The 21,389-nt window shown below is 53.4% G+C and overlaps 1 protein-coding gene across 1 annotated transcript; it reads right to left on the reverse strand.

Annotated features, from left to right (window-relative positions):
* Nucleotides 1-2,737: 2,737 nt before the first annotated feature.
* On the reverse strand, nucleotides 2,738-20,057 carry SOCS7 (suppressor of cytokine signaling 7; the record flags this gene model as incomplete). Its single annotated transcript, XM_079332990.1, has 9 exons — nucleotides 19,139-20,057; nucleotides 15,533-15,597; nucleotides 15,341-15,445; nucleotides 11,838-11,927; nucleotides 9,923-10,143; nucleotides 8,923-9,091; nucleotides 5,498-5,626; nucleotides 4,029-4,164; nucleotides 2,738-2,858 (listed from the first exon to the last, which is right to left on the reverse strand). The coding sequence occupies exons 1-9, from the start codon at nucleotides 20,023-20,025 to the stop codon at nucleotides 2,738-2,740; spliced, it is 1,923 nt and encodes a 640-aa protein (XP_079189116.1). The 5' UTR covers nucleotides 20,026-20,057.
* Nucleotides 20,058-21,389: the final 1,332 nt, after the last annotated feature.

The raw sequence follows: 21,389 nt of genomic DNA on the forward strand, positions 1-21,389 counted from the left end.
TTAATTAATCCCAGGAATTAATTATTCCCAGGATTTATTCCATCCCCTGGCTCAAAGCTGATGGATCTTCCCAAAAAATTCCTTTTTTTGTTTTTTTTTTCCTCTTTCTTCCTCACCTTGAAATTCCCAAGGTGGGATCAGAAAAATCCAGCAGGATCAGAAAATCCAAGAGGATTGGAAAATCCAATGGGATGAGAAAAATCAGCAGGATCAGAAAATTCAGCAGGATGAGAAAATTCAGCAGGATCAGAAAATCCAACAGGATCAGAAAATCCAACGGGCTCAGTTTTTTTTTCCTCATGCTGAAAATACCCCAAAAAAAATATTTAAAAACCAAAAAAAAAAAAAAATCCAAAGTGAGAACTTCCAGGAAAAATGGGAATAGTGCTGTGACATTCTTTGTTCCGTGCTTGGTTCCCCCAGGATTCCTTTCCCCAGGATCCTGCTCTGCTGGAATTCCTGGGAATTTTTGGGATTCCTGGGAATTTTTGGGATTCCCTGGGAATTTTTGGGATTCCCTGGGAATGTTGGGCCTTCTCCTCCAGGAGCAGCAGCAGCAGGAGCTCGGCCTCTGTCCCAGCACGGCAGGAGGGGAACAAGAAAATTCCTGCCAGGAATAAAGAGCAGGAATTGGGATGGGATTGGAGGAGAGGGGGATGGGAATGGGGTGGGAATGGGGGATGGGAATGGGGAGGAATTGGGCACAGGGAAGGGAATGAAGATGGTCTGGGCACAGCTGCCATCCCAGACCATTCCAGTCCATTCCAGACCATCCCCAGACCATTCCACACCATTCCCAGTCCATTCCAGACCATCCCAGACCATTCCCAGACCATTCCCAGACCATTCCCAGACCATTCCCAGACCATTCCAGACCATCTCCAGACCATCCCAGACCATCCCAGACCATTCCCAGACCATTCCCAGACCATTCCCAGTCCATTCCAGACCATCCCAGACCATTCCCAGACCATTCCCAGTCATTCCCAGACCATTCCCAGACCATCTCCAGACCATCCCAGACCATTCCAGACCATTCCCAGACCATACCAGACCATCTCCAGACCATCCCAGACCATCCCAGACCATTCCCAGACCATTCCCAGTCATTCCCAGTCCATTCCAGACCATCCCAGACCATTCCACACCATTCCCAGACCATTCCCAGACCATTCCCAGTCATTCCCAGTCATTCCCAGTCCATTCCAGACCATCCCCAGACCATTCCAGACCATTCCCAGACCATTCCAGTCCATCCCCAGACCATTCCAGACCATCTCCAGACCATTCCCAGACCATTCCCAGTCATTCCCAGTCCATTCCAGACCATTCCCAGACCATCCCAGTCCATTCCAGACCATTCCAGTCCATTCCAGACCATCCCTAGACCATTCCCAGACCATTCCAGACCATTCCCAGACCATCCCCAGACCATTCCCAGACCATTGCAGACCATTCCCAGACCATTCCCAGACCATCCTAGACCATTCCCAGACCATCCCAGACCATTCCCAGTCCATTCCAGACCATCCCACACCATTCCCACACCATTCCCACACCATTCCCACACCATTCCAGACCATTCCCAGACCATCCCAGACCATTCCAGACCATCCCAGACCATCCCAGACCATCCCAGACCATTCCCAGACCATCCCCAGACCATTCCCACACCATTCCCACACCATTCCAGACCATTCCCAGACCATTCCCAAACCATTCCAGACCATTCCAGACCATCCCCAGACCATCCCAGACCATTCCAGACCATTCCAGACCATTCCCAGACCATTCCCAGTCCATCCCCAGACCATTCCCAGTCCATTCCAGACCATTCCCAGACCATTCCACACCATTCCCAGTCCGTTCCAGACCATTCCAGACCATCCCCAGACCATTCCAGACCATTCCAGACCATCTCCAGACCATTCCCAGACCATTCCCAGACCATTCCCAGTCCATTCAGACCATTCCAGTCCATTCCAGACCATCCCAGACCATTCCACACCATTCCCAGACCATTCCCAGTCATTCCCAGACCATTCCCAGACCATCCCAGTCCATTCAGACCATTCCAGTCCATTCCAGACCATCCCAGACCATTCCACACCATTCCCAGACCATTCCCAGTCATTCCCAGACCATTCCCAGACCATTCCCAGTCATCCCCAGACCATTCCAGACCATCCCCAGACCATCCCCAGACCATTCCCAGTCCATTCCACACCATTCCAGACCATCCCCAGACCATTCCAGACCATCCCAGACCATCCCCAGACCATCCCAGTCCATTCCAGACCATTCCAGTCCATTCCAGACCATCCCAGACCATTCCCAGACCATTCCAGACCATTCCAGACCATTCCCAAACCATTCCCAGACCATTCCAGTCCATTCCAGACCATCCCAGACCATTCCACACCATTCCCAGACCATTCCCAGACCATTCCCAGTCATCCCCAGACCATTCCAGACCATTCCCAGACCATCCCAGACCATTCCCAGACCATTCCCAGACCATTCCCAGACCATTCCAGACCATTCCCAGACCATTCCAGACCATTCCAGACCATCCCAGACCATTCCCAGACCATCCCAGACCATTCCCAGACCATTCCCAGACCATTCCAGACCATTCCAGTCCATTCCAGACCATCCCCAGACCATCCCAGTCCATTCCAGACCATTCCCAGACCATCCCAGACCATCCCAGACCATTCCCAGCTCCTCACCGTTGCTACGTGGAGGGCTGGGGCTGGTGCCTGTGGCGGGAGACGAGCTGAGCCTCCTTCAGAGACAGGTACTGCTCCTCCTGGGGGTCATAGTAGTAAAACTTGTGGATGTAGGAGATCAGGGGCCTGGAAAACAGAGGGAAGAGCTGGAATTCTGAGATAGAAATTCACAAAATACACACAGGGGGTCTTCCTAAAAAATCACCGGGAACAGCTGGAACCTCGAGCCAGAAATTCACAAAATACACCCAGAGATCCTTCCCTGGTAAATAGAGGGATGAGCTGGAATTCTGAGATAGAAATTCACAAAATATACCCTGAGATCCTTCCCTGGGAAAATATTGGGAATGCTGGAATCCTGAGCCAGAAATTCACAAAATACAACCAGGGGGTCTTCCCTGGAAAACAGTGGGAAGTGCTGGAATTCTGAGCCAGAAATTCACAAAATACACCCAGAGACCATTCCCTGGTAAATAGAGGGAAGAGCTGGAATCCTGAGATAGAAATTCACAAAATATACCCTGAGATCATTCCCTGGAAAAACATGAGGAAGAGCTGGAATCCTGAGACAGAAATTCACAAAATACAACCAGGGGTCTTCCCTGGAAAACAGAGGGAAGAGCTGAGATCCTGAGCCAGAAATTCACAAAATACAACCAGGGGTCTTCCCTGGAAAACAGTGGGAAGTGCTGGAATCCTGAGCCAGAAATTCACAAAATACACCCAGAGACCATTCCCTGGTAAATAGAGGGATGAGCTGGAATTCTGAGATAGAAATTCACAAAATATACCCTGAGATCATTCCCTGGAAAACAGAGGGAAGAGCTGGAATCCTGAGATAGAAATTCACAAAATACACCCAGAGACCATTCCCTGGAAAAACATGAGGAAGAGCTGGAATCCTGAGACAGAAATTCACAAAATATACCCAGGGGCTCTTCCAGGAAAAAATCACCAGGAAGCCCCTCCAAAATTCCCAGCTCCTCCAGAATTCCCAGCCACTCCAGAATTCCCAGTCCCTCTGGAATTCCCACCCCCTCCAGAATTCCCAGTCCCTCTGGAATTCCCAGTCCCTCTGGAATTCCCAGCCCCTCCAGAATTCCCAGTCCCTCCACAGGAACAGGAGCTGCTCCCCAAATCCCTTCCGCGAGCGGGAATTCCTCAGAATTCCCCCAGCATCCCCAAACCCCACCAACCCCGTTATCCCAAAATCCAGAAAAGCCAATTATTCCCGTGGGGATCTGAGCTCACAGATGCTGGGGTGGAGAGAATTCCAGGGATTTCTGCAGGACTCACTTGGGCAGCGGGAGCTCGGGGATGTGGTCGATCCGGACCAGCTGCCGGATGCGGAAGCGGCAAAGGTGCTGCAGGGATTTGACGTTGCTGAACCTGGAGACGGGATACAGGAGCTGCACGGGCGTGGGAGGCAGACCTGGAGTGGGGTGGAAAAGATTTTGGAGCTCAGCATCAGGCTGGGAAAATGAGGGAAGGGAGTGAGGAGTCTGTTGGGAATGATGGAGCTGGTGGTGGTGGGATTGTGATGAATTCCAGGGAATGGGTTGGGTTGGGTTGGGTTGGGTTTGGTCGGGTTGGGTTGGTTTGGGTTGGGTTGAGTTGGGTGGGTTGGGTTTGGTTGGGTTGGGTTTGATTGGGTTGGGTCTGGTCTGGTTTGATTGGGTTGGTTTTTTTTTGGTTGGGTTGGGTTGGTTTGGGTTGGGTTGAGTTGGGTGGGTTGGGTTTGGTTGGGTTGGGTTTGATTGGGTTGGGTCTGGTCTGGTTTGATTGGGTTGGGTTTTTTTTGGTTGGGTTGGGTTGGGTTTAGTTGGTTGGGTTGGGTTTGGTCGGGTTGGGTTGGGTTTGGTTGGTTTGGGTTTGGTCAGGTTAGTTTGGGTTTGGTTGAGTTGGGTTGGGTTTGGTTAGGTTGGGTTGGGTCAGGTTGGGTTTGGTTGGGTTGGGTTTAGTTTATTGGGTTGGGTTTGGTTGGGTTGAGTTGGGTTTGGTTGGTTTGGGTTTGGTTGAGTTGGGTTGGGTTTGGTTAGGTTGGGTTGGGTTTGGTTGGTTTGGGTTTGGTTGAGTTGGGTTGGGTTTGGTTAGGTTGGGTTGGGTTTGGTTGGTTTGGGTTTGGTTGAGTTGGGTTGGGTTTGGTTAGGTTGGGTTGGGTCAGGTTGGGTTGGGTTTGGTCGGGTTGGGTTGGGTTTGGTTGAGTTGGGTTTGGTTGGTTTGGGTTTGGTTGAGTTGGGTTTGGTTTGGTTGGGTTGAGTTGGGTTGGGTTGGTTTGGGTTTGGTTGAGTTGAGTTGGGCTGGGAGGGGGTTCCAAGCTCAGACAGTTCCACCTCACACTTTTCACTGGCCTGGATGGCTCCAAGCTGGTCTGTCCCAAGGGATTTTTGGGGAACGCACAGGGGAATTACTCCTGTTATTCCAGGGGATTTTGGGCAAACCACAGGAATCACAGGAAATTCCCGTTCCCAGTCTCACCTTGATCCCAAATCCCAGGAATTTCCCATTCCTGGACTCACCTGGAACCCCAATCCTGGGAAATCTTCGTTCCCCTGCTCACCTGGATCCTAAATCCCAGGAATTTCCCATTCCCAGTCTCACCTGCATCCCAGATCCCAGGAAATCCTCATTTCCAGTCTCACCTGCACCCCAAATCCCAAGAAATCCTCATTCCCAGTCTCACCTGCACCCCAAATCCCAAGAAATCCTCATTCCCAGTCTCACTCAGATCCCCAATCCCAGGAATTCCCCATTCCCAGGCTCACCTGGAACCCGGGAGCGCAGGAAATAAAGGAATTTCCCGTTCTTGGAGTGCATGATCGCCCTCTTGATGAACTCCACCACGGACTGGCAGCGATCCTCAAACTTGGGGTGGCACCACAGGCTGAAGGTCCCTGCCCAGGGAGAGCACAGGGAATCATCAGGGGATTTTGGGGAATGCACAGGGAATTATTCCCATCATTCCAAAGGATTTTTGGGAATTTATAGGGGAACTATTCCTGTTATTCCAGGGGATTTTTGGCACAGCTCGGGGAAATAATTCCTGTTATTCCAGTAGATTTTTGGGGATGCACGGGGAATTACTTCCCTTTATTGCAGGGGAATTTTGGGAAAGCACAGGAAATTATGACTATAATTAATAATATTACTGTGACTATTAGCTATGTTATGTTATAATATATTTATATTATATTACATTATATTATATTATATTAATTATATTACATTACATTATATTACATTACATTATATTACATTATATTACATTACATTATATTATATTATATTATATTATATTATATTATATTATATTATATTATATTATATTATATTATATTATATTATATTATATTATATTATATCACATTATATCACATTATATCATATCATATCACATCATATCACATTATATTTATTATATTATATTATCACCCCAGACCGATATCCCAGACATTCCATGATCCCAGAATCCTCACCCTGGTAGTGCTCAATGCTCACAATAACGTTAATTATTGTTATTTATTAATTAAGATGGAATTATTATCCTGCTCCTCACCCCAGCAGTGCTCCACGCCCACAGAATATTAATTATTGCTATGCACTGTCCTAGGTTATAATGTAAAGATGTGCCCAAAGGGATGCATTCCATCACCATCTGTTAAACCAGGTATGGCCGTGATCCTTTCTCCCTGGGAGATATCTCCTGTTAATGGGTCAGGTGTTAAACCAGGTGTGGCAGTGATCTTTATCTTTCCACAGCCCATCCTTCATCTAGGAGATATCTCCTGTTAATGGGTCGTTGTTAAACACCAGTTGTGGCATCGATTCTTATCTCTGTGGCAATTATCTCCTGTTAATGGGTCAGGTGTCAAACCAAGTGTGACAGTGATCCTTATCTCTGAGATGATATCAACTGTTAATGGATCAGCTGTGAAAAAACAGGTGTGGCAGTGATCTTTATCTTTCCACAGCCCATCCTCCCTCCAGGAGATATCTCCTGTTAATGGGCAATTGTTAAAAACCTGGTGGTGTAGCCATTCTTGTCTCCCTGGGAGATATCTCCTGTTAATGGGTCAGGTGTTAAACCAGGTCAGACAGTGATTCTTATCTCTGTGGGATATCTCCTGTTAATGGGCCATTGTTTAAAACTGGGTGTGGCAGTGATTCTGATCTCTGTGGGGATATCTCCTGTTAATGGGCCATTGTTTAAAACTGGGTGTGGCAGTGATCTTTATCTCCTGGCACACATTATCTGCTAATGGGCCATCTTTAAACCAGCTGGGCAATCATCTTTATCTTCCCACAGCCCATCCTCCCTCCAGGAGATATCTCCTGTTCATGGCCAGTGAGTCCCAGGGCATGGCTGATAAAATTCCATCATCCCACTGGGAGATGCTCCACCCAGGGGGAGGAGCCAAACATTTCCTACCCAGATAAAAACTGAGATTTGGAACAGCAGAGCACCTTTCCCACTGGATTCCAGAGGACAAAATCTTCCAGATCTTTCTACAGGATCACTGCTTCAACAAGACCCCTTCATCCAGACTGCTGCCACCACCCTAACCAGCTGGGTGTCAGGCTGAATTCTGATTCTGTCAGTGTTTTTTCTTTTGTACTATTGCACATATTCTATTTTTTCTCTTTTTTCCTATTAAATTGTACTTCTGACTTGGAGTGTTGCACGGGTTTTGATTTCAAAACATAAATATATTAATATTAAAAATTCAAACCATACTTATAATAATTAGGATAGGACTATTATCCCACTCCTCACCCCTGTAGTGCTCCACACTCACAATAACATTAATTACTCTTTTATATTAATTAGGATAGGATCATTATCCCGCTCCTCACCCCTGCAGTGCTCACACCAACATTAATTATTATTATGTAAGAATTAAACTGGGCCTGTTATCCTGGACATTCCAGTATCCCAAATCCTTCACCCCAGTAGTGCCTCATGCCCATACCAATATTAATTACTGCTATTTATTAATTAGGATAGGATCATCATCCTGTTCCTCACCCCGGAACTGCTCCACGCTCACAATAATGTTAATTATTGCTATATATTAATTAGGATAGGATCATCATACTGTTCCTCACCTCAGAAGTGCTTCACGCTCACATTAACATTAATTACTGTTAAATAATAATTAGGACAGGCCCGTTATCCCGCTCCTCACCCCGGAAGTGCTACACGCTCACAATAACATTAATTATCGCTATATATTAATTAGGATGGAATAATTGTCCTGTTGCTCACCCCGGAAGTGCTCCACTCTCACATTAACATTAATTACAGTTACATATTAATTAGCACAGCTCGTTATCCCTGCTCACCCCGGAAGTGCTCCATGCCCATACCAACATTAATCACAGTTACACGTTAATTATCACAGCTCGTTAACCCCGCTCACCCCGGAAGTGCTCCATGCCCATACCAACATTAATCACAGTTACACATTAATTATCACAGCTCGTTAACCCCGCTCACCCCGGAAGTGCTCCATGCCCATACCAACATTAATTACAGTTAGATGCTAATTATCACAGCTCGTTATCCCCGCTCACCCCGGAAGTGCTCCATGCCCATACCAACATTAATTACAGTTACATGTTAATTAGCACAGCTCGTTAACCCCGCTCACCCCGGAAGTGCTCCATACCCATACCAACATTAATCACAGTTACACATTAATTAGCACAGCTCGTTAACCCCGCTCACCCCGGTAGTGCTCCATGCCCATACCAACATTAATCACAGTTACACATTAATTAGCACAGCTCGTTATCCCTGCTCACCCCGGAAGTGCTCCATGCCCATACCAACATTAATTACAGTTACACGTTAATTATCACAGCTCGTTAACCCCGCTCACTCCGGAAGTGCTCCATGCCCATACCAACATTAATTACAGTTAGATGCTAATTATCACAGCTCGTTATCCCCGCTCACCCCGGTAGTGCTCCACTCTCACATTAACATTAATTACAGTTAGATGCTAATTAGCACAGCTCGTTATCCCTGCTCACCCCGGAAGTGCTCCATGCCCATACCAACATTAATCACAGTTACACATTAATTATCACAGCTCGTTAACCCCGCTCACCCCGGAAGTGCTCCATACCCATACCAACATTAATCACAGTTACACATTAATTATCACAGCTCGTTAACCCCGCTCACCCCGGTAGTGCTCCATGCGCGTGTGGTGCGTCACGCCCTGCGAGCGGAAGCTCAGGCTCAGGATGTAGCGCGGGTCGGAGCTGTCCCGCACCAGGAACGAGCCGTCGGATTTGCCCTTCAGCTTCATCTCCGCGTCCTCCCAGGTCATGGGGCCCCAGTACCAGCCACACTGGGAACGGACAGAGGGGCAGGGGGGATGGGGTGGGTCAAATCCCAATCCTAGAGGGGTCAGATTACTAAATCCCAGTCCTAGAGGGGTCAGATTACTAAATCCCAGTCCTAGAGTGGATGGGTTAGCTTAAACCCAATCCTAGAGGGGTCAGATTCCCAAATCCCAATCCTAGAGGGGTCAGATTCCCAAATCCCAGTCTTAGAGGGGATGGGATGGCCTAAATCAAATCCTAGAGAGGTCAGATTCCCAAATCCCAGACCTAGAGTGGATGGGGTGTCACAAACCCCAATCCTACAGGGTCTGGGAATGGATTCTCAAACCTCAGCCCCAGAGAAGCTTGGAATTGCCCAAATCCCAATTCCTGAAAGGCCAGATTCCCAAACCCCAGTCCCTGAGAAGTGAATTCCCAAATTCCAATCCCAAAGGGGTTGGATCCCAATCCCAGAGGAGTGGATTCCCAATCCCAAAGGTGTCAGATTCACAATCCCAAAGGGGTCGGATTCCCAACTCCCGATCCGAAAGGGGTCGGATTCCCAACCCCAATCCCAAAAGGGTTGGATTCCCAATCCTAAAGGGGTCAGATTCCCAACTCCCAATCCCAAAGGGGTCGGATTCCCAATACCAGAGCAGCCAGATTCCCAAACCCCAAGGCCAGCTGGGCTGGATTCCAAGTGCTGTTCCCATAGGGATCAGATTCCCAATCCAAATCCCAAAGGGATCAGAGATTCCCAGTTCCAAGGGGGCCACATTCCCAGTCCCATTCCCATTCCCAGTCCAGTCCCAGTCCCATAGGGATCAGATTCCCATTCCCAGTCCCATTCCTGGTACCTTCTCCAGCTCCCTCAGGCTGGCGGCGAAGCTGCCGGGGTCAGGGCGTGCCAGGGGACACGGCTGGCCCGGGGGACATGGCTGGCCCGGGGGACACGGCTGGCCTGGGGGACACGGCTGGCCTTGGGGACACTGCTGGCCTGGGGGACACTGTTGGCCTTGGGGACACTGCTGGCCTGGGGCCTCTGGTGGCCGCAGGGGCACGGCCCGGGGCAAGGCGTCTGCAGGGACAGACACAGGGACATTGGCATTGTCACTGTCATTGTCAGTGTCACATAGAGACACGGGGACATTGTCACTGTCAGTGTCACACAGGGACATCGGGGCAAGGCGTCTGCAGGGACACACACAGGGACATTGGCATTGTCACTGTCACACAGAGACATGGGGGCATTGTCACTGTCATTGTCAGTGTCACATAGAGACACAGGGACATTGTCACTGTCAGTGTCACTGTCACACAGGGACATCGGGGCAAGGCGTCTGCAGGGACATTGGCATTGTCACTGTCACACAGAGACATGGGGGCATTGTCACTGTCATTGTCACCATCATTGTGAGTGTCATTGTCACACAGAGACACGGGGACAGCGTTACTGTCATTGTCAGTTTCACACAGGGACACTATGGACATTGTCACTGTCAGTGTCATTGTCACACATGGACACCAAGGCAAGGCATCTGCAGGGACAGACAGGAAGACATTGGCATTGGCATTGTCACTGTCAGTGTCACACAGAGACACAGGGACAGTGTCACTGTCATTGTCACAGTCACACAGCGACACCCAGGGTCACTGTCACTGTTATTGTCAGTGTCATTGTCAGTGTCATTGTCATACAGGGACACCGGTGACATTGTCACTGTCATTGCCAAACAGGGACACCAGGGACATTGGCATTGGTACTGTGTCATTATCATTGTCACCGTCATTGTCACCGTCACACACGGACACCCAGGGTCACTGTCACTGTCATTGCCATTGTCACTGTCACTCACAGGAACAGCCAGGGTCACTGTCAGTGTCATTGTCAGTGTCATTGTCACTGTCACACAGGGACAACCAGGAGAAGGCATCTGCAGGGACAGACACAGGAGCATAGGCATTGACACCTGGAGTCTCTGTCACTGTCATTGTCACAGTCATTGTCACACAGAGACACCAGGGACAGTGTCATTATCACTATCATCGTCACTGTCACTCATAGAAACACCAGGGTCACTATCAGTCATTGTCACTGTCATTGTCACTCACAGGGACACCCCAGCATCACTGTCACTGTCCCTGTCACTGTCACATACAGACACCCATGGGCACTGTCACTGTCACTGTCATTGTCACTGTCACTGTCACACACAGGGACACCAGGGTCACTATCAGTCATTGTCACTGTCATTGTCACACACAGGGACACCCCAGCGTCACTGTCACTGTCAGGAATCCCAGGAAAAAGGCACAGGAATAAAAATAATTTAAAATATGCTTTTTAAAAAATTAAAAAAAAAAAAAATAATAAAAATAAAAAATAAAAATTAAAAAAAAAATAATAAAAAATAAAAACTAAATTAATAAAAATTAAAATAATAAAAATTAAAATAATAAAAATTAAAAATAATAAAATAGGAATGGTCATAATAACGATAATTATAATGACAATGATATGATAACAATAATAACTATAATAATAATAATAATAATGATGATGATGATGATGAGGATGAGGATGATGATAATAAAATAGGAATCATCATAATAATTATTATAATTATAATGACAATAATAATGGTAATAATTATAATAACGATAATGATAATTATGATAATAATAATAATAATAATAATAATAATAATAATAATAATAATAATAATAATAATAATAATAATAATAATTTAAAAAAAATAATATAGTGCTGACCTGGGGCATGGGGAGGTGGAGGAGGGGGCAGAGGGAAACTCTGCAGGGAGGAGCCCACGAGCACGGGGGGCAGCGTCCCACTGAAATCATCTGGGGAGAGCACGGGGTAAAAAACTACCCAGGGAATGGGATTGGGGAATCCCATTGGGGTCAGGGATGGGGAAATGGGATTGGGGAATCCCATTGGGGTCAGGGATGGGGAACTGCCAGGGAAATGGGATTGGGGAATCCTATTGGGGTCAGGGATGGGGAACTGTCAGGGAAATGGGATTGGGGAATCCTACAGGGGTCAGGGATGGGGAACTGCCAGGGAAATGGGATTGGGGAATCCTATTGGGGTCAGGGATGGGGAAATGGGATTGGGGAATCCTACAGGGGTCAGGGATGGGGAAATGGGATTGGGGAATCCCATTGGGGTCAGGGATGGGGGAATGGGATTGGGGAATCCCATTGGGGTCAGGGATGGGGAAATGGGATTGGGGAATCCCATTGGGGTCAGGGATGGGGAAATGGGATTGGGGAATCCCACAGGGTCAGGGATGGGGAAATGGGATTGGGGAATCCCACAGGGGTCAGGGATGAGGAACTACCAGGGAAATGGGATTGGGGAATCCTATTGGGGTCAGGGATGGGGGAATGGGATTGGGGAATCCTACAGGGGTCAGGGATGGGGAAATGGGATTGGGGAATCTCATTGGGGTCAGGGATGGGGAAATGGGACTGGGGAATCCCATTGGGGTCAGGGATGGGGAAATGGGATTGGGGAATCCCATTGGGGTCAAGGATGGGGAAATGGGATTGGGGAATCTCACAGGGGTCAGGGATGGGGAAATGGGATTGGGGAATCCTACAGGGGTCAGGGATGAGGAACTGCCAGGGAAATGGGATTGGGGAATCTCATTGGGGTCAGGGATGGGGAAATGGGATTGGGGAATCCTACAGGGGTCAGGGATGGGGAAATGGGATTGGGGAATCCCATTGGGGTCAGGGATGGGGAAATGGGATTGGGGAATCCTACAGGGTCAGGGATGGGGGAATGGGATTGGGGAATCCCATTGGGGTCAGGGATGGGGAAATGGGATTGGGGAATCCCATTGGGGTCAGGGATGGGGAAATGGGATTGGGGAATCCCACTGGGGTCAGGGATGGGGAAATGGGATTGGGGAATCCCATTGGGGTCAGGGATGGGGAAATGGGATTGGGGAATCCTACAGGGTCAGGGATGGGGAAATGGGATTGGGGAATCCCATTGGGGTCAAGGATGGGGAAATGGGATTGGGGAATCTCACAGGGGTCAGGGATGGGGAAATGGGATTGGGGAATCCTACAGGGGTCAGGGATGAGGAACTGCCAGGGAAATGGGATTGGGGAATCCTATTGGGGTCAGGGATGGGGAAATGGGATTGGGGAATCCCATTGGGGTCAGGGATGGGGAAATGGGATTGGGGAATCCCATTGGGGTCAGGGATGGGGGAATGGGGGAATCCTACAGGGGTCAGGGATGGGGAAATGGGATTGGGGAATCCCACAAGGTCAGGGATGGGGGAATGGGATTGGGGAATCCCACAGGGGTCAGGGATGGGGAAATGGGATTGGGGAATCCCACTGGGGTCAGGGATGGGGAAATGGGATTGGGGAATCCCACTGGGGTCAGGGATGGGGAAATGGGATTGGGGAATCCCACTGGGGTCAGGGATGGGGAAATGGGATTGGGGAATCCCACAGGGTCAGGGATGGGGAAATGGGATTGGGGAATCCCATTGGGGTCAAGGATGGGGAAATGGGATTGGGGAATCTCATTGGGGTCAGGGATGGGGGAATGGGATTGGGGAATCTCATTGGGGTCAGGGATGGGGAAATGGGATTGGGGAATCTCATTGGGGTCAAGGATCAGGGAACTACCCAGGAAAGGGGATTTGGGATTTGTCACCAGCACAGGGAAGGAAGAACCCACATTCCCTGGGCCCCAAAGACACTCCCAGTATTCCCAGCACCATTCCCAGTATTCCCAGCATCATTCCCAGTATTCCAAATCTTCCCAGCACCATTCCCAGTTTCCCAGCACCATTCCCAATATTCCCAGTATTCCCAGTTTTTCCAGTCAGTACCCAGCACCATTTCCAGCCCCATTCCCAATATTCCCAGGCCATACCCAGCACCATTCCCAGTTTCACATCCCATTCCCAGTATTCCCAGCACTCCCAGTTTCTCTACCCAGCACCATTCCCAGCCCATTCCCAGCATTCCCAATGCTCCCAGTTTCCCTACCCAGCACCATTCCCAACCTATTCCCATTATTCCCAAGTATTCCCAGCACTCCCAGTTGTCCATACCCAGCACCATCCCCAGTATTCCCAGCCCATTCCCATTATTCCCAGTGTTCCCAGCACTCCCAGTTTCCCTACCCAGCACCACTCCCAGTATTCCCAGTACTCCCAGTTGTCCATACCCAGCACCACTCCCAGTATTCCCAGCCCATTCCCATTATTCCCAGCCCTTCCAGCACTCCCAGTATTCCCAGTGCTCCCAGTTGTCCATACCCAGCACCATTCCCATCATTCCCAGTACTCCCAGTGCTCCCAGTTTCCCTACCCAGCACCATTGCCAGCCCATTCCCAGCATTCCCAGTGCTCCCAGTTTCCCTACCCAGCACCATTCCCAGCCCATTCCCAGCATTCCCAGTACTCCCAGTGCTCCCAGTTTCCCTACCCAGCACCATTCCCAGTATTCCCAGCATTCCCAGTACTCCCAGTGCTCCCAGTTTCCCTACCCAGCACCATTCCCATCCCATTCCCAGTACTCCCAGTGCTCCCAGTATTCCCAGCATTCCCAGTACTCCCAGTGCTCCCAGTTTCCCTACCCAGCACCATTCCCAGCCCATTCCCAGTACTCCCAGTGCTCCCAGTTTCCCTACCCAGCACCATTCCCAGCCCATTCCCAGTACTCTCAGTGCTCCCAGTTTCCCTACCCAGCACCATTGCCAGCCCATTCCCAGTACTCCCAGTGCTCCCAGTTCCCCTACCCAGCACCATTCCCAGTATTCCCAGTGCTCCCAGTTGTCCATACCCAGCACCATTCCCAGCCCATTCCCAGCATTCCCAGTGCTCCCAGTTTCCCTACCCAGCACCATTCCCAGCCCATTCCCAGTACTCCCAGTGCTCCCAGTTTCCCTACCCAGCACCATTCCCAGCATTCCCAGTACTCCCAGTGCTCCCAGTTTCCCTACCCAGCACCATTCCCAGCCCATTCCCAGCATTCCCAGTGCTCCCAGTTTCCCTACCCAGCACCATTGCCAGCCCATTCCCAGTATTCCCAGCCCTCCCAGTGCTCCCAGTTTCCCTACCCAGCACCATTGCCAGCCCATTCCCAGCATTCCCAGTGCTCCCAGTTTCCCTACCCAGCACCATTCCCAGCCCATTCCCATTATTCCCAGTGCTCCCAGTTTCCCTACCCAGCACCATTCCCATTATTCCCAGTACTCCCAGTGCTCCCAGTTTCCCTACCCAGCAGGCTGAGGCTGCGGCGCGGCGGGGGCGGGGGCGTCGGGGGGTGAGGGGAGCTGAGCCCCCTCTGGGAAATGTCCACGTCCACCAGAGACACGGTCTCACCTGGGAAAGGAGATGGAAAAACCAGGTGAGGGCAGGGATTGAAAAAAACCCAAACCCAAAGTGGCAGGAATTGACCCCAAATCTCACCTGTGAACAGGGGGCTGAACACGGCCGGGGAAAAGGCACTTTGGGTTCTGGTCAGGCGGAGCTTCCTGCGGGAGGGAAACGGAGAGGGGAGGGATCCACCGGGGAAAATCCCGGGAAAAACTGAATGGGGGAGAGAGAATCCACTGGGAAAATCCCGGGAAAAACTGAATGGGGGAGAGAGAATCCACCTGGGAAAATCCCGGGAAAAACCCGAATGGGGCAGGGGTGGGATCCACCGGGGAAAATCCCGGGAAAAACTGAATGGGGGAGAGAGAATCCACCGGGGAAAATCCCGGGAAAAACTGAATGGGGGAGAGAGAATCCACTGGGAAAATCCCAAATGGGGGAGGCAGAATCCACCTGGGAAAAACCCAAATGGGGCAGGGGTGGGATCCACCTGGGAAAATCCCGGGAAAAACCCGAATGGGGGAGAGAGAATCCACCTGGGAAAAACCCAAATGGGGCAGGGGTGGGATCCACCTGGGAAAAACCCAAATGGGGGAGACAGAATCCACCTGGGAAAATCCCGGGAAAAACCCGAATGGGGGAGAGAGAATCCACCTGGGAAAAACCCAAATGGGGCAGGGGTGGGATCCACCTGGGAAAATCCCAGGAAAAACCCGAATGGGGGAGAGAGAATCCACCTGGGAAAAACCCAAATGGGGGAGACAGAATCCACCTGGGAAAATCCCAAATGGGGCAGGGGTGGGATCCACCTGGGAAAAACCCAAATGGGGGAGGCAGAATCCACCTGGGAAAATCCCAAATGGGGCAGGGGTGGGATCCACCTGGGAAAATCCCAAATGGGGCAGGGGTGGGATCCACCTGGGAAAATCTCGGGAAAATCCCAAATGGGGGAGACAGAATCCACCTGGGAAAATCCCAAATGGGGTTTTTTTTCCACCTGGAAAGCACCAGGATGGACTTGTCCAGCCATGGAACATTCCCCAGCCAGAACCTTCCAATAGAACTTTATCCAGTCACCAGAACCTTTCCCAGCCAGGGAACATTCCTCATCCAGGAGAACCCTCAACCAGAACCTTCTCCAACCACTAGAACTTTCTCCAGCCATGGAACCTTCTCCAGTCAGGAGAGTCTTCAACCAGAACCTTCAACCAGAACCTTCAACCAGAACCCTCAACTAGAACCTTCAACCAGAACCCTCAACCAGAACCCTCAACCAGAACCCTCAACCAGAACCCTCAACCAGAACCCTCAACTAGAACCTTCAACCAGAACCTTCAACCAGAACCCTCAACCAGAACCCTCAACCAGAACCTTCAACCAGAACCCTCAACTAGAACCTTCAACCAGAACCCTCAACTAGAACCTTCAACCAGAACCCTCAACCAGAACCCTCAACTAGAACCTTCAACCAGAACCTTCAACCAGAATATCTCCAGCCATGGAACGTTCTCCAGCCAGAACCTTCTTCAACCAGAACCTTCAAGCAGAACCCTCAACCAGAACCTTCAAATAGAACCTTATCCAGTCACTAGAACCTTCCCCAACCATGGAACATTCTCCAGCCAGAACCTCCAACCAGAACTTTCAAATAGAACCTTCTCCATTCACCAGAACCTTCAACCAGAACCTTCTCCATTCACCAGAACCTTCTCCAGCCATGGAACATTCTCCAGCCAGGAGAACCTTCAACCAGAACCTTCAACCAGAGCCTTCTACCAGAACCTTCAACCAGAACCTCCAACCAGAACCTCCAACCAGAACCTCCAACCAGAACCTTCAACCAGAACCTCCAACCAGAACCTTCTCCAGCCACAGAACCTTCTCTGGCCAGGAGAATCAGAGTCACCAGAGGGGACAGCAGTGCCACCAGAGGGGACAGCAGTGCCACCAGAGGGGAGCCACCCGTCCCCTCATGGGTGACAGAATCCCAGAACCTGGAAAAGCCCCCTGAGCCCAGCCTTGCACAGAACCCACCGTGGCCACCAAGCCGTGTCCCCAAGTGCCACATCCACACATCTGCTGAACAGCTCCAGGGATGGCATTTCCACCCCTTCCATGGGCAGTGCCAGAGCCACATTGTCACCGTGAGTGTCCCCAGTGTCACCCTGAGTGTCCCCAGTGTCCCCTGAGTGTCCCCAGTGTTCCTGTGAGTGTCCCCAGTGTCCCCATGAGTGTCCCCAGTGTCCCCCTGATGTGAGCAGTGTCACCCTGAGTGTCCCCAGTGTCCTGTGCGTGTCCCCAGTGTCCCTCTGAGTGTCCCCAGTGTCACTCTGAGTGTCCCCAGTGTCACTCTGAGTGTCCCCAGTGTTCCTGTGCGTGTCCCCAGTGTCCCTCTGAGTGTCCCCAGTGTCCCTCTGAGTGTCCCCAGTGTTCCTGTGAGTGTCCCCAGTGTCCCCATGAGTGTCCCCAGTGTCCCCCTGATGTGAGCAGTGTCACCCTGAGTGTCCCCAGTGTCCCTGTGCGTGTCCCCAGTGTCCTCTTGAGTGTCCCCAGTGTCACCCTGAGTATCCCCAGTGTCCTCTTGAGTGTCCCCAGTGTCCTCCTGAGTATCCCCAACGTCCTTGTGCGTGTCCCCAGTGTTCCCATGAGTGTCCCCAGTGTCTCTCTGAGTGTCCCCAGTGTCCCTCTGAGTGTCCCCAGTGTCCCCGTGAGGCCTCCGAGAGCTCGAGATCCCAACTGGGACTCAGTGGGCGGGATGGCCCCGGTGCCTCCCTCTCCAAAAAAAGCATCACAGGAAGGGATCACAGAATGGGATCACAGAATGGGATCACAGGAAGGGATCACAGGAAGGGATCACAGAACAGGATCACAGAATGGGATCACAGGAAGGGATCACAGAACGGGATCACAGAATGGGATCACAGAATGGGATCACAGAACAGGATCACAGAACAGGATCACAGAATGGGATCACAGGAAGGGATCACAGAACAGGATCACAGAATGGGATCACAGGAAGGGATCACAGAACAGGATCACAGAATGGGATCACAGGAAGGGATCACAGAATGGGATCACAGGAAGGGATCACAGAATGGGATCACAGAATGGGATCACAGAATGGGATTACAGAATGGGATCACAGAATGGGATTACAGAATGGGATTACAGAATGGGATCACAGGAAGGGATCACAGAACAGGATCACAGAACGGGATCACAGAATGGGATCACAGAATGGGATCACAGAATGGGATTACAGAATGGGATCACAGGAAGGGATCACAGAACGGGATCACAGAATGGGATCACAGAACAGGATCACAGAACGGGATCACAGGAAGGGATCACAGAATGGGATCACAGAACGGGATCACAGAACAGGATCACAGGAAGGGATCACAGGAAGGGATCACAGAATGGGATCACAGGAAGGGATCACAGAATGGGATCACAGAATGGGATCACAGGAAGGGATCACAGGAAGGGATCACAACAAAACATCACAGAATGGAGCACAGAACAGGATCACGGCACGGGATCATAGAACAGGATCACAGCAAAGCATCACATCAAGGGATCACGGCACAGGATCACAGCAAGGGATCACAGGAAGGGATCACGGCTCGGGATCACCCCTGGCCACGGGGACACGGCCGCCGGGTCACCCCCCGCCACCCCCCGGCGGTGCCCCCGTACCTGCCCGGTTCCTGCTCCCGCCCGCGGGCCCCGCACACATCCGTCAGGCTCCCGGCCGAGGCGGCGGCGCTGGCGGCGTCCCCGGTGGCCGATCCGCCGCTGCAGCTCTTGGTGCGGAACAGGCGGCTGAGGCGGATGCGGAGCGAGCCCTTCCTGCCGCCGGGGCCGGTGCCGATTCCGGTGCTGATTCCGGTGCCGATGCCGGTGCCGGTGCCCGCGGGCGGCGGAGCGGGGCCGGGCGCTGCCGCGGCTCTGCCGGTGGCTCGGGCCGCCCCTCGCCCGGGGGATCCCGGCTCGTCCTCGGAGCCGCTGCCGCCCTCATCGGGCTCCAGCGCTTCCAGCACCAGCAGCGCATCGCTGGTTTCCTCCCCGGCGGGCGGCCCCAGGCACGGGCAGGGGGCGCAGGGGGCGCAGGGGGGGCAGGGGGTCGCGCCCGCCGCCCCCTTGGCCCCCAGCCCCGGCGGGCGCAGCCCCAGCGCCGCCAGCTGCAGCTCCAGCCCGTTCTGCGCCGCCGCTCCCCAGCCCGCCGCCGCTTTGGGCTCCAGCGCGCAGCGGTGCCGCGGGCACAGCTCGGCCCCGCCGCCCCCCGGGATCCCCCCGCTACCGGGCACCGCCGCCGCCGCCGCCGCCACCGGGCCGCAGTCCTCGCCGGGCCGGCTCTCGGCCGCGGCGTTGCGGAAAACCATTAGCTGCGGCCGGGGGCTGCGCAGAGCCGGCACGACCCCCGGCAGCCGCCCCCCGTTACCGGGCAGCGCGGCGGCACCGCCGGTACCGGCACCGGTACCGCCCGCCGCGCCCGCCTCCGGCCCGGTGCCATAGCCCAGCAGCCGGCTGAGCACCCGGTACGAGGCCGCGGCCGCCGCCGCCGCATCCCCATCGCGCTGCATGGCTACGGCCGCCGCATGGCCCGCGGGCACCGGCACCGGCACCGGGACCGGGACCGGCGGCCCCCGCCGCCGCCGCCCTCGCACGGCCGCGGGGATCCCCCCCCCGGCACCGCCGCCGCCGCCGCCGCTCCGCCCCCGCGCTTCCGCCGCTGGCCGCGCCCCCCGGTGCCGGTCCCGCCTCTCCCGGTGGGTGTGGGTCCGCCCCGGTGCGGAGGCCGCGCCCCCCGAGCCCCCCTGACCGCACGTGGAGGGGTGGTGGGGACACGCGGGGACACGCACCGAGCACCGGGAGCACCGGCACCCGAGGGTGGCACCGACATCCACGGGCGGGACTCGCTGCGAGCACCGGGAGCCGCTCCGAGCCCCCGCAGCCAAGGCGGGACCGGCTCCGAACCCCGGCACCCACCGGCGGTCCCGGCACCCACGGAGGGTCACGGGTGGTGGGGCGGGGGGCACCGAGCGCTCCCGGACACGCAGCTCCAGCCGTGACCCATCGGGCTCGTTCTTCACGACGGGACCGGGGAATGCGCTGGGGGAAACTGAGGCACGCGGCGCTTCCCAGCTCGAGCCCTGCGCTGCTCCTGCCCGGTTCCGGAGCAGGAGGGACGGGGACCGGCTCTGCCCACCCCTCCCCGCGGCCTGGGGCTGGGGAAAGGCAGCGTTGCTTGAGGCTGGAGCAAGGAAACGGAGCATCCTCCCGTGCCTCAGTTTCCCCTCTGCACCCCGGCTCTGCTGCGCGGGACATCACACTTGGGGGGTGGGCTAGGGTTAAAATTAGGGGCTTCAGATCCTGCTCTTGCCCGCACCCGCCATCCCCAGCCCCACAGGGACACCCCGTGAAGGTGCCGCCCCCCAATCCCGCCCCACAGCCCGATGTGGGGGTCGGGCACTGCGGGATTGGATCCCGCGACCCCCGCCACAATATGGGGACCCCGCGGGTGCCCTGTGACTCCCCCCCGGCTGCCGAGGAGCCGCGGGGAGGGGGATACGGGCAGGAAAATTCCCGTCCCCGTTGCCATGGCTTCCCATCAGGATGCGCTTACATCACGGGCAGCCCGAGGGGCTCGGAGCGGGGTCCCCGAGGGGCTCGGAGCGGGGTCCCCACGGGGCTCAGAGCGGGGGGCTCCTAGCAGCGCTGCCGCCCGAGCGGGAGCCGCGGGGGCGAGCGGGGAGGGGGGGGGCTCCGGGCAGCGCCAGCCGCTGAACACGGTTTGGAGCCGGTGACGTCTGCTCGGGCATCGCCGAGGGAGAAGAACGGGCGGCAGAGCGCGGGGCCGGCTCCGGGCAGCTCCCTGCCCGCCATGAGCCCCCCGGGCCGGCCGGAGGGGCCGCCGGGGGCCGGGGGGCTCCGCTGAGCCCCAGCC

The sequence above is a fragment of the Erithacus rubecula genome, assembly GCF_903797595.1.
Source record: "Erithacus rubecula genome assembly, contig: scaffold_666_arrow_ctg1, whole genome shotgun sequence".
Lineage (NCBI taxonomy): Eukaryota > Metazoa > Chordata > Aves > Passeriformes > Muscicapidae > Erithacus > Erithacus rubecula.